We start from the raw sequence: 12631 nt of genomic DNA, 5'->3' as shown, positions 1-12631 counted from the left end.
TTTCTTCAGTTTCAACTATCTTGGTCACAGTTTGTGTGGCTGTCATACAAACATAATGTGAGGCTCCGTTTGTGGTTACTTGTAATCATGTTTAAATTACTGAATAAGCTGATTTGTTTACTTAAAAGAAAAACTCCTGAGTTTGTGGTTTGAATGATCATGCTGTGGTAGCATGTCTTAAAAAGGAATTAGTGGATTGTTCACAAAGAATTGCTTAACCAGTCAGGTCTGTGCAACATTTCCAACAAGCCAAATGCATAGAATTCCATGTTTGATAACCTTTCATTTTTATGAAACAAGAGGAAATGGTCCTACTTCTAGAATCAAAACTTGCAGTCAATAATATATCTGATTATTTTAAATTATTATATGAAATGCTTAGCATATGTGCCTTCTTAGTCTCCCATCTTCCCTTTACTTGCAAGGCTATGGTGACAGCGGAAGCAATAAATAGCAGAATTTCCAGATCAAGGATTAGCAACACACCACTGAGATGGCGAGGAGTTTTACCAAGCTCCCCCCCCCCCCCCTCCAAATTGCATTTTCTTCCGTTTTAGCAGTCACTTCTATTTGGGACATTGCTTTTCAGGATACACCTTAGTTTATTACATTTATTTTAGCCACTCTGCTTATTGAGCAGCTTCCTTGCATTTTTCTTTTGCTGTCCCCTTTAATTCAGACTGCCACCATTGTGCTCTGCCTTCATTGGAGGACAGGAGGCACATCTAGGGAGCAATAGATTGAAGGCTGCTCTAGAGTATTCTTCATATTTGGGTTAAACATTTCTTTGCCTTAATTCCCCGTGCTTTCCTCCTCTTAAACCTCCATACCCAGTAATTCCTTTGTCAGGTTCCTCTTTCTCTGGATAATCGCTCACTATGCATTTTTCTTTTTGCTTCCTTGCTCATTTTGGTCTGCTTCTGTATTTCCTGAAGCCTTTCCCCTATCTTCTTGGGTGCCATATATGGTTTATTGGCTCACAGTATTTGAAGTACAAATTACTATGTTCTGTGACTAATTAGAAATTTGATATCTGACCAATGGTCAACTCTTGGTATCATTACTACTACAGTAATACGTACAGAACAAGATCAATTTTGTTACTCTAATTTCCTGCCTTACATGTCCTCCTTAGTGGGTCGTTCACAGAAATGTAATTTGTGTGACAAAACCTTGCTGGCTTAAATGAGGCCATGTGATAAAAGCCTGTCAAATATTTTTTTTTAAATACTTCTAATATTACTAAAATTGCAATAACCATTAATTAGTTCTGTTCATTTTGTATAGCCTTTCTACTCTATATTCCTTCGTTCAGGAATGCATGGAAGAGGTTCCAGGGCATCTGATTTTGTTCAGATATGCGAGGTGCATATTTTGAAAAATGGACAATCCCCGTACAATCCAAGTTCTTCTCTGAAACATTAGAACCCTAGTACTAGTCATAATACTCACTTGGTACATTAAATGGAAGGTAGCTTTATTTTGCCTCAGTAATTTTAAGAGGTTAATATTGTGTTAAGGTGTGTTGTCACTGTTTATAACTGACTGGATTGGAAGACCAAGTGATGATTCTAAGCAGAGTTCAAATATTAAGACTTACCTGAATCTAGAGATCATATCTGTTCTGACCGAAAACCGTGTACAGATGCAGCTAGCTGCTGGTATGTCATACACTGTATGAAACCTTATGCTCTCATTCCCCACATGTTCAAGCAAGCTATGTCCAGAGAAATAAGAGAAAATTGAGTATTGTTACGGTCTCCAAGTCAAGCTCAATTCCCAATAATTCTATGGACTGTTCCGTGTAGGTTTTGGGGCCACAATATAAAGGTGTTTCCCTACTGCCATCTTCTGGGATGTTTTTCAGTTTCCAGCCTTTGCAGTTTTGCTATGTTTCTGTCCAAGAAGTAGTTACCCAGTTCAACTTTCCTTAGTTTTTGAGATCAGCCACAGACAGTTGCCTAGACACTACCACCAGTACAGTATTTGCCCCAAACACCCAAATCAAGTCAGAATGCAACCCAAGTTATTTCAAAATGTTCAAGAATTGATGCATTACACTATACAAAAAACCCGATACTGTACTCCCAATAATTAGATGTGATGATCAGCTCGTGATATGCTTATCACAATAAATTAACTCTTGGAGCCTTAAAATTGTTATGGTAACTATTGTAGACCGAAACATGGGGCTGTTGTAAAGGGACAGACAAGATGACCGCCATGAAACCTGAGAATTCCAGCATTTGACTTGTTCTTTGATCACAACATGTCATATGAGTATTTGTTGGTGTCTCACTGGTGTTTGTGGTCAATGATGCAATTAGTGATTTTAACTCTGACCATATGTTAGAGGAAGTCTCTTGATGATTATTTGTGCTCTCTTATATCAATCGGGTAAACCAGCCCTACTGGTTTGAAGATTTCCTGATAAAGCTGTGAGTTCTCCCTGATGGCACCACTGTTTATAGCTCACCAGGATCTTGTAAGGAAGTTTGAGCCATCCTGCTGAACTTCAGGAAGTCCTAATTGGCAACAGCAGCTGAATTCAGTGCTGGGGGAGGGGGGGAGATTATGCTGTGTTTTCCCAAACTACTCCTCAGACTTTTTTTTTTAATCACCTGCTGAGTCATTGTAGTAGTAACATGAACAATGCAGCAAGGCATAGATGGCTATAGTTAAAACAAGCCAGACTCCAGAGACTTCTCTATTTTAAGCATGGGATAAGTGCCAGTAATAAAATTTCAAAATCCAGGAGCAGGATAAATGCTCCCCCCTCACGCCCCAATCACTTCAAGTTTAGATAGGTAACTTTTCCTCCTTTCATATTAAAGGAAGAGTGTAGCTTCTTCCTCAGTGTCTGTTAGATAGGAAAGCCTAGCAATCCCACCAGGGGGAAAGGGAGGGGGGAACTCCCTTGAAAACAGGACCGGTAACAGCGAGGGCCTGTTACAAGATTGTTCTATCTTTTCAGCTGCAAATTTTGTCCAATGCTGTATAGTGGTTCTGGTGAATTTATAGAAAAAACCACCAGTTGGAGATCGCTTTACGCGAGCCCGTAGCTAACGCCAGGTAGATTGGGGTTGGGGCGGGGGGGGGGGCGGCTCTAGTCTAGATATTCCAGGCACAAGGCAGCCTAAAAGACCCTCCAGCCTCGCAGTTACAGTTCTTCCACAGTTCTTTCGCCTTTCTGTAATAAGCGGGGCTGAGCCCTGGCCCAAGATTAGGAGAACAGGACAGCGGAGAGAGGGGAATTGCCTTGGGAAGCGAGTTCCCGTAGTTGCCGCGAATTGACACCACCTCCTCCCCCCGCCGCTGGTCTTTCGCCACTCGTGCCTGTTCCTTTAAGAGCCACCCCCGAAAGGACGTACTCGGCATTGCTTTGCAGACGATATCCGTGCGCTTGTTCGTCGGAGTGGTTGGACGAAGGAGGAGAAAGTTTACGGTCGGCAGGTTCCCACCCCGGGATGAGTGAATGAGTGACCCGCTACTCCCGCCTCCTGCAGACGGTTTGCGGCGGCGTTGTGCTGGCTCCGAGTGGCACCGTCTCAGTCTCCCCCGGAGCGGAGGAAAAGCGCAGGAGTTCGTCCGCGCATGGCGCTAGTTACCGTCTGTCGATCCCCATCGGGGAGTGGCCACTCGACCCCCACCGGCTGCAAGGTGAGCCCCCCCCCTCCCCAAAACTGCTGCGTGGTTTTCACGCTGGACAGGACTGTCGAAAATGATATAGCCCTACATTCCGTTCTGATCCCGCCGCCGACCCTCCTTTTAGACGCTCTTTTCCTCTGAGGACGTTCACGGTCCTGTCCCCGTCCCTTCTTTCCGGGATGGGCGACCGAGGATGTTTGGGCGCCTGTCCTATCTGGGCCCCTTCCCTGAATGTATTTGGCGTCCATCTGTCTTATCGCTCACTGCAAACTGTGAGCAGGGTTTTTGCAGAGAGTGGCCTCGGAGTTCACCATCTTGTGGGGGGGGGGGGGGGGGGAACCGGGTACTTTCAGTTTCCTTAAGGGCAGTTCTGGGAAGAAGGGCAGGGAAAACAAAATCTGAAGGGTAATAATGGGATAGAGAGTATCCTTTTAGCAGGCCTCTCTTTTTCTCTCTGGTATTGTGCATGTAGAGAAGCAGCTGTGCTGGCTGGATGGGGAGAGGGGGAGCTTTGCCACACTCTTCTAGGCAGTCTTTCCTCCTGGCTCCCTGTGGATCCACTCTCCCACTTGCAGTATGGAAGATAGATGCAATAATCCATTTTGCTTTATAATTGCCAAAAAGTGGCAAAAGGGTAATTATTTTTTCTTTTGCTACAGCTTCAGTTCTTTTTAACATTAAAATGCCATCTTAAAATGTTAAAAATAACATTGGAAAAAATCGGTGCCATCCGTATCTATAGTATAAAACAGAATAGAGGGCTGGAAGTTATTGTGGGTGATCACTGATCAGATGCACAGGGACACTGTCTGGACATGTGCTGGAGGAGTAGCCTCTGCCTCTGCCTTGCACTGGGTGCTCAAAAGATGAGAGGCCTCCTGAGCAGTCCAACTGCTGGAAGCCAGTTGATTTGCGCTCCAGTCCTCTTGATTGCCGGGGTCAAAACAAAAAAACAAGGAAGTGATTTAGCTGCGAAAATGCAGTTTATAATGTGTTCATAGATCTTTTTTCCAACAGATTATAGTGGTTTATTGAAAGGTGCTTCCCTTCTTTTCTTCCTAGACTGCTGCATTTCTATCCTGTCCTTGTATGGAAGCAGTTTGGGAAACTTGTCAAATTGTGGCCTTTCCTTGCATTCCCATTAATATACTATTTTCTCTAATCAGTTTTCAACAGCCCAAGTTTCTGTGGGAGAAGTAGGCACTAAGAGCTGCTTGTCAGTAAGTTTCACAACATACTACTTCCTGTCAGCTCCTGACAGATTGCAACGTCAGAGACCAAGGAGTACTGCAGAACTATCTCTTGCATAATGCCCTTAAAGAGGAAGACTTTCCAGGCCATTATACCAATGTTGGAATAGAGCCTTGGGTTTCTTGCACCAGGGCACCTGTGCCTGAGCTCACATCTCAAGCCTGGCAGTCTGTGGGATGATCTTGAGTTCCAAGTGTAATTAGACATTGTGCAAAGAACTGACAATTAACAAGGTTGCACAAGTGCTGTTTGTTTGCTGTTTTTCCCTGGTGCTTAGAAATGTCACAGGACATTTGACATTTTCACAGGAAATTGCCAACAAAATAGGAAGCACATGGATAAGATTATGCAAGAGCTGGAATTCAAGGCCAATCTAGGAATCCTGAAAAGGAGATGAGAAACAAGCAAGGGAACAGTGCCCAGCTGGCCTCTGCATACCTATTTCCAAATCTTTGGAAGAATTCCTGCTTTGTGAAGCTATGGCACAGAAAGGAAGAATATACAACTTGGGGCCTGCCAGCGCAGTTATAGAGCCTCAGCCAGATATTGGAGCATATCTGGTGCTTGATTTGCTTTTGCTACTTACAAACCAAGATGGTTGTTAAAGGCAAGTCTAACACTGTCTAATTGGAAGCATTTGACTTTTGGCTGGTAGAGAATAATGAGAACTAAAATAGCATCAGGAGCACGAGCCAGAAGATTTTTTGTGACATAGCTGGAATCCTACTGCCTAACCTTGGGCATTTAAAATGGGCAAGCCATTCAGCCTCAACCTCACCATCTGCAATAATCGTATACAGGGCTGTTGTAGACATTGCAAAAATAATAAATATGCAATACTTTCAATTTGAAGAAAGTGTTACTAGAATTCTTAAGGGTAACTTTTGTCTGTTACATAATACAATTTAACAAATAGGTCTCATTGCTGGAATGGGGGCACCTTGGCCTGCAACTTCATAAAAGAGCATGTGTTCCAGCCATTGATACAGATTAAGTATTAGCAAAGCTATGAAGGCCACAATTATAAGATAGTAACTTTTCTGTAAAATGAGTCCTTATTTGGATCCAAAAGCAAAATTGAATACAGCAGTTTTGTGCTGTGAACTGAAATTCAGTCATCCTTCTTCCTTCCTTTTAATGATGGAGACAGAATTTCAAGAGTAGAAAATAATCCTTTGAAATGTCTTATTATATTTACTTTTAAAATGTGTGCTGTCCTTCAAAGAAATGGTTTCTTACTTCCAATGCAGTGTTATTTCTTTCATATTGGTTTACTATAAAATGAGCTGGATTTGAAGCATCCCATATACAAATACCCTGTTTCCCCCGAAACAAGACCTCCCTGGATAATAAACCCAATCGGGCTTTTGAGCGCATATGCTAAAACAAACCTTTCCCGAAAATAAGTCCTCCCCGAAAATATTGCAACACAGCAGCAGCAGCCATGAGGTGACCATGCTCGCTGCCTCCTGCACCTCAAAAACAAGACCTCCCCAAAAATAAGGCCAAGCTCTTATTTGGGGGGTCAAAAGAAAATAAGACCCTGTCTTATTTTCAGGGAAACATGATAGCTACTTCAAATGCTCAGTATTTCTTTAATTAAGAAAGCTTGGAAATATCCTATTGATCTGTCCCTGTATCATGAAAGTGTAGAACTGATTGGAAAGTGAGACATTTGGGTTTAAGGTTTGTTGTTGTTTTTAAAGTAAGTTTCAAGCTCTTTTTATGTCAGCATAAATTGGGAACATACTAGTGTTGCTGTGAAATAGTAGAGAGAGCGGTGCTTAGCAAGATTTCCCAGGGGGTGGCATTTGTTATTGCCATAGCCAACATGCCTCTCTCCCTCTTTCCTTCTCCCATCCAAACAAGCAGAACAAATGATCTAAGAGACAGGCTATATAGATTGTGGGTCTAGAGTTCTGCAATGGAAGTCCTGTGAATGTTCAGGATTCTAGATGAACAAAGCAGTCCCCAAAAGTATCTGCTTTTGCCACAGAGGTATTAGGGATAGGAACATTATGTCATGCCAAGTTTTCTCATGCCAAAGCCAATGGCAGAAATAGTTGCTTGATGACTCCACATGTTTGGATTGGACATTGTTTTCTTGCTGCAAAGGAAATTCTCTCAGACCACTAGTAGGGATGGATCCTATCAGTTATGCCTATTCAGTGTTGACCCTTGATTTAAGCACCTAACATCAGTGTTGAATAGCCTTTGATTGTGGCAAATGTGAGCTTACCATTCCAATTACGTATGAGGAATGGCTTGTTTAAGTTATAAGACTGCGCAGTTAATTGTTTAATGAGCCATGTTTATTTCTTGTGTGTTAGTTTATGTTAGGGCTTAAGTCATGTCACGCATTCTAAGAGACTTACTAAAGTTTTAAGTGGAAGGCAACCTCTTATGATTCCTGTGGTTGTTGAATTAGAATTTAGAACTTCTGCTTAACTGGGTGGGGGGGGATCTGCTACAGCCTCTGAAAAGTTTTGGGAAAAGGGTCTAAGTGAGGGATATTGATGTTAGATGTGATTACTTCTTTTAACCACAAGTATTGTAATCTGGAGAGAAAGGCTAATCAATATGGAAATCCCTTGCAGGATGAAGATGTTCCTAGAAGAAGACAGTTGCAGCGACGGTAAGCAGTCATAGTTCCTAATATTCTTTATATAATTGTTTTTAAAAGGTTGTAGGTTAGCTATAGGTTTTCCAGGCCTTCCCCTTGAAAATTTTCACACTTTTTTTAATCATAAAAATGTAACTGTGATGCCTCCAATGAGCAACAGTTGAATGTGCTATAAAAAACAAAACACACATATACCCTCAGAGGATGGAGATAGATGAATTCTTTTTGAAACTTTAAAGAAATGATTTCAGTTCTTAAGTTACACAGTGAAGAAATGAAGAAATATGCACATACTATATGACTGTTCCTGAAATGCTTGTTTAGGAACTGAGTAATTTTGCTGTTCTTTGTCAGGAATATACCAGGACTAAAAAAAGCAAGATTGGAAGAATGTGCAACCATCTGAGATTTTTTTAAAAATAGAACAGATTGTTTCAAATTGCTGTGGAAAGGGTATATCCATTTTGCTAAAGACAAATAGCATCTAGGGAATTAAAAGTCCAAATTTTGATCATAAGCATATTGGAGCCAGAATCATATATTTATTTTCCAATCGGGAATGCAATATTATAACAGACCTCCCTTTTCTTTTTTGGACTGATGATCAGTTCAATATTTGAGAGCACATAATGAACACTGTGACAAAATGGCTGCTAGGGACATGCTTGCCTATTCATAAAATGGCTGCCATGAGTACATAACCATAAACAATATTGATTGATTGGTTGGTTGGTTGGTTGATCAAATGTACAAAGCACTTATTTGTCAAAACTCTGCATGCCATCTCTACATCTTACTCCCCTAATATTCTATATCTTTCCAGACTAGCTGTCTCTTTTTCAGGGTAGATAACACACTGCCAAAGAGAGACTGGGCACCACTCACCCACATTTTTTTAATGTAGAAACTTTTGGATATAAATATAATGCTGGAGATTAGTGCCTTGAATGTAGTATGCTTGCTCCCTTGCCTTTCTTCTTTGTAATAAAATGAGGTCTTAAAAGAATGACATACAAGGTGCAGCCAAGAAAGGGTTTTATAGGAAGGTTGATTTTCATAAGACCCATGCTAAAGATCTCTCTCATAGGGAAAATTCTTCACTCTGCACTGCAGAAGTATGATAGTTTCATACTGATTAGGATAAGCTATCCTCCCAATTTATATATATGGAAATATATTTATATTTAATTTCTAACAGTATCAGAAAGGTCCCTAATCAAAATAGAATGGAATTATCTCTCCCCCTCTGAAGCAATATTTACTATTTTTCAAATAGACTATTTTTCTTGTAGGAGTTGATCAGTGGAAAAAATGAAACCATTTAGACTAATGTTGCTTCTTTATTCTAAATTTCGTTTCCAAATAGCTCTGCTTTTAAAAAGATGTAGAGGCATTGTTGCCCACGTTCCTGTGTGTCACTGTAGGAAGCCCTTTAGTCCTTTTCCCTTATTTGTCTTTCCCCACACACTTTTATAGAAATAGAAGTACCCAAAGTGAGGGTGGTTTGTACCATAACCTCTTATATAACTTTAAGAAATGTCAAACAATAAAACCTAAAACGAAACAATACATAGGTATTTAAAATGGTTCCTTCAGTCTTCATTATTAATTATGTTTGGACTTTTTAATATATTTCTTAACAGCAAAACTATTTGTTTTGGCTTTATTTTAATTTCAAAACCAACTGTTCTTTTAAATTCTCAGTGATGGAGGTTAATGCTTCAAGCCAGCAGAATTTTTATTCATTTTCCTCTGTATATAATAGCTGACTGATTAGAGGCAGCCCTTGACTTATGATAATTGGTGGAAGCATTTTGGTTGCTAAATGAAGCAATCATTAAATGTGTGCTTAGTGACCAAAATCCTGGCATTCCTGGCTGCCATTGTTAAGTGAGAATTGCAGGTTGTTAAGCAGATGAGGGACGCAGTGGCTCAGTGGTTAAGAAGCTGAGCTTGTCGATCAGAAAGTTCGGCGGTTCGAATCCTAGTGCTGCGTAACGGAGTGAGCTCCCGTTTCTTGTCCCAGCTTCTGCCAACCTAGCTGTGCGAAAGCATGTAAAAATGCAAGTAGAAAAATAGGGACCACTTTGGTGGGAAGGTAACAGCATTGCGTGCGCCTTCGGCATTTAGTCATGCTGGCCACATGACCACGGAGTGGTCTTCGGACAGTTCTGGCTCTTCAGCTTTGAAACGGAGATAAGCACCACCCCCTAGAGCCGGGAATGACTAGCACATATGTGCGAGGGGAACCTTTACTTTTAAACAGATGAAGTCCCAGGTAAGGAGCGCAGGCCCTGGGAGGTCAAACACAGGTCGTGCATGAATTAGGGGTGCTGCAGTGTAAGTGCAGGGAAAGAAGTCACAGCTCCCTCTGGAAGCCTCAGCTGCTGTAGCCTGGCCCAGCAGCTCAGTGAAAAGGTGCCACACCCCAGGAAGTGTTGAACACCTAAAAAGCAGCCTCTCGTCAACTCCAGCACTAAATGCCTGGGAAGCCTTCACAGTGCAGCAAAACGGTGCCATGCCAAGGAAGCAACAAACACCAAAGAAGTTCTAGTAACATGGTGCAAAGCAGCTTCCCCCCTATCCTCCCACAAAGCCCCAGTTCAGCAGCCCTCATTGTCCTGCATTTTGCCATGCCAGCTGACCTTCACTATTTGTTCATCCGACTGCTGAAAAGGCGTGCCCAGCTTGCCATTAGCTATGTCAGGCCTTCCTCCCTCCCCCCCTGCCCCTCCCCTTTCCTTCCCTTACTTTTTTTTCACATTTCTAAACTTCCCCTCTCCCTGAAAGCAGCCATTTTCCAACTAGCGCACACCCTAAGCAGGTCTTTCAACATGAGTCTCTTTTTGATCGCCTCTTCTTCAGCCACAGCTTTGTCATGGTCAAGGGAGCTGCTCTACTCCTGCCAGAAGAAGACAAGTTGGAGGCGGTCCTGGAGGATCCAGCAACTTCCCTAGACCAAACACCCAAAAGTGAAGATGCTATTGCTGGGCAGCAAGAACTGCACTTACAGCAAATGGTGGAGCTGCTGCGGCCAGAAGACACCATCCAGCTGGTAAGATTGTTAATGACAGGAAGAAGGGGTGCAAACAGAGAAAAAGTAGAGACCATTAGGCAGTAATGTCTTCTCATATTTCTTTCTGCAACTTCATACTCCAATGATGTTTCTGATTCCAATTCCCCATTTTGCTGTCTGATTACTTAAGATCTGGCATTCTGGGCAGACCAGATCACTTTGCCAATCAAACTAAACTAAACCTATCTTGTTTAAGGAATGAAGAGGTTCCTTTCCTGCTGAGCCCCCTTCAATATCCAGGATGCTCTGCTTTTCTTTGTGGCACAGCAAGGAACAACATGTTGGCTAATGCAGCAATTAGTAGTGAAAAGAGCGGCTTTGTTCTGCAGATACTTTTTTTTTTTGACTAATGGTTACCTGCTTTTCTGTAATGCAATAAAAGGTCCGTCTGAACCATATCATTCAAATTGCAGGTGAGGCTTCATATACTGTAGCTAAATGCCCCTCCAAGTGGCTGGAGTTAATTCCATTTAAAAAATACAGAAGAGTTTTGTCCTCACGTTCTCTGCACACACACTCACTCACTCACTCACTCACTCAGTCATGCATGTTGCCTCCTGCTGATTGCAGGAGACACAAGTTTATTCCTTCAAGAGAAATTCTGGAGAACCCAGATTGCTTCCCAGGCTGATTCAGACTTTCCAAGTTGCTTCCTTCTTCATATGTGTTCATGACCTGAAATAGCCTGCTTTTTCCTATCTCCTGTTGTGATGCAAAACCAGAACTGATGTTGCTTGGCAGTCTTGTGAGAAATGAACTCAGCCCTGTGCACCTTCTGGGACTCTCTCTTCGGCCACTCATTGTCCTTCGGGTGGGGTGGGGAAAAATATCTCCCCTTTTGGAATTTGGATTTCAAAGATTCAGCCAGGAGCTCAGCCATTTCCCCATTTATGGCCTGTGGGGCTCTTCGTCTCTTGGGCGGGCAGCCAGAGCTGGCGTCTCTGCTGAGCCTGATCCAAGTTTTGTCTCTGAGGCCTCTGCTGGGAGATTTCCAGATGGGCTTAAATAACTTTAGTTTTCCTTTTTTCTTCTTCTTCCTAGAAAGTGAATCATAGCAGCCTCCAAGCACCAGGAACAATTTATTTCAGGCAGTGGCTATTAAGTTCTGATAGACCCTGACTCCTTTTGGAAGGTTGCCAGGAGTTGTTCAGTTAGAAAAAAAAATTATAGTGGACACATTACTACTCTGAACATCAGTTGGTTCTCTATTGTGGACCTTCCCCTTGATTAGTGAAAAATGAATCAAAATACGAATGAACATCTGTTGAGGGTCCTCTCCGTTCAGGAGCCCCAAAGCTTTTGTCCACACTTCCACTTCTAGCTTAAGAATCTGTGCAAAGCGGCTGGTTTTCCATGTCAGCTGCTAGCGTGGAACCCGTCACCGAAGGGTTTGTAAAAGCTACGCTGGAATCACACTTCATACTATGTTGGTAGTGATTCCTCAAAGGGGACTTCAAAACATTCATTTTGTGTTTGTTTTCTGAAGATGCAGACACTTAAGGGGCCCATTTCATCCCTAAGACTTCTGACACAATGCCAAAATAGAGACCTTGGCTCTATATCATTTTTGAAGTGTGGCCAGGAAAAACTGCAGAATGTGATTTTTGCCTGATTATCAATATTCGCACAAGATATCAATAGCCAGATGAAAGAAAAATATAAAATACAATTGGTGTTGGTGTTAGTAGTTGCGAAGTCGTGTCCGACCTATTGGGACCCCATGGACAACATTCCTCCAGGCCTTCCTGTCTTCTACCATCCTCTGGAGTCCATTTAAGCTCACACCTATTGCTTCGGTGACTCCATCCATCCACCTCATTCTCTGTCATCCCTTCTTCTTTTGCCCTCAATCTTTCCCAGCATGAGGCTCTTCTCCAGTGAGTCCTTCCTTCTCATTAGGTGGTCAAAGTATTTTAGTTTCATCTTCAGGATCTGACCTTCTAAAGAGCACTCAAGGTTGATTTCCTCTAGGACTGACCGGTTTGATCGCCTTGCAGTCCAAGGGACTCACAGGAGTCTTCTCCAGCACCATA

The 12631-nt window shown here is 42.2% G+C and overlaps 1 protein-coding gene and 1 long non-coding RNA gene across 4 annotated transcripts in view; one reads left to right on the top strand and one right to left on the bottom strand.

Annotated features, from left to right (window-relative positions):
• Positions 1-92: 92 nt before the first annotated feature.
• LOC116509445 lies at positions 93-3421 on the bottom strand. The gene is made up of 2 exons (XR_004255509.1): positions 3372-3421; positions 93-1717 (listed from the first exon to the last, which is right to left on the bottom strand). It is a non-coding gene; the product is annotated as an uncharacterized LOC116509445 (long non-coding RNA).
• The window catches only part of SSH3 (slingshot protein phosphatase 3), a 25334-nt gene continuing 16122 nt past the window's right edge, over positions 3420-12631 (top strand). For 2 of the 3 annotated variants that reach the window (XM_032218549.1, XM_032218541.1), the window contains exons 1-3: positions 3420-3660; positions 7497-7534; positions 10388-10577. In XM_032218549.1, the coding sequence (XP_032074440.1) occupies positions 3595-3660; positions 7497-7534; positions 10388-10577 (294 nt within the window). In that variant the 5' untranslated portion in view covers positions 3420-3594. Of the gene's footprint in view, positions 3661-5207; positions 5507-7496; positions 7535-10387; positions 10578-12631 lie in introns of all 3 variants that reach the window. The other variant, XM_032218557.1, reaches the window with a different exon arrangement.

This window comes from Thamnophis elegans, chromosome 1 (genome assembly GCF_009769535.1).
Source record: "Thamnophis elegans isolate rThaEle1 chromosome 1, rThaEle1.pri, whole genome shotgun sequence".
Taxonomy (NCBI): domain Eukaryota; kingdom Metazoa; phylum Chordata; class Lepidosauria; order Squamata; family Colubridae; genus Thamnophis; species Thamnophis elegans.
This window is presented reverse-complemented; position numbering and strand designations above follow the sequence as displayed.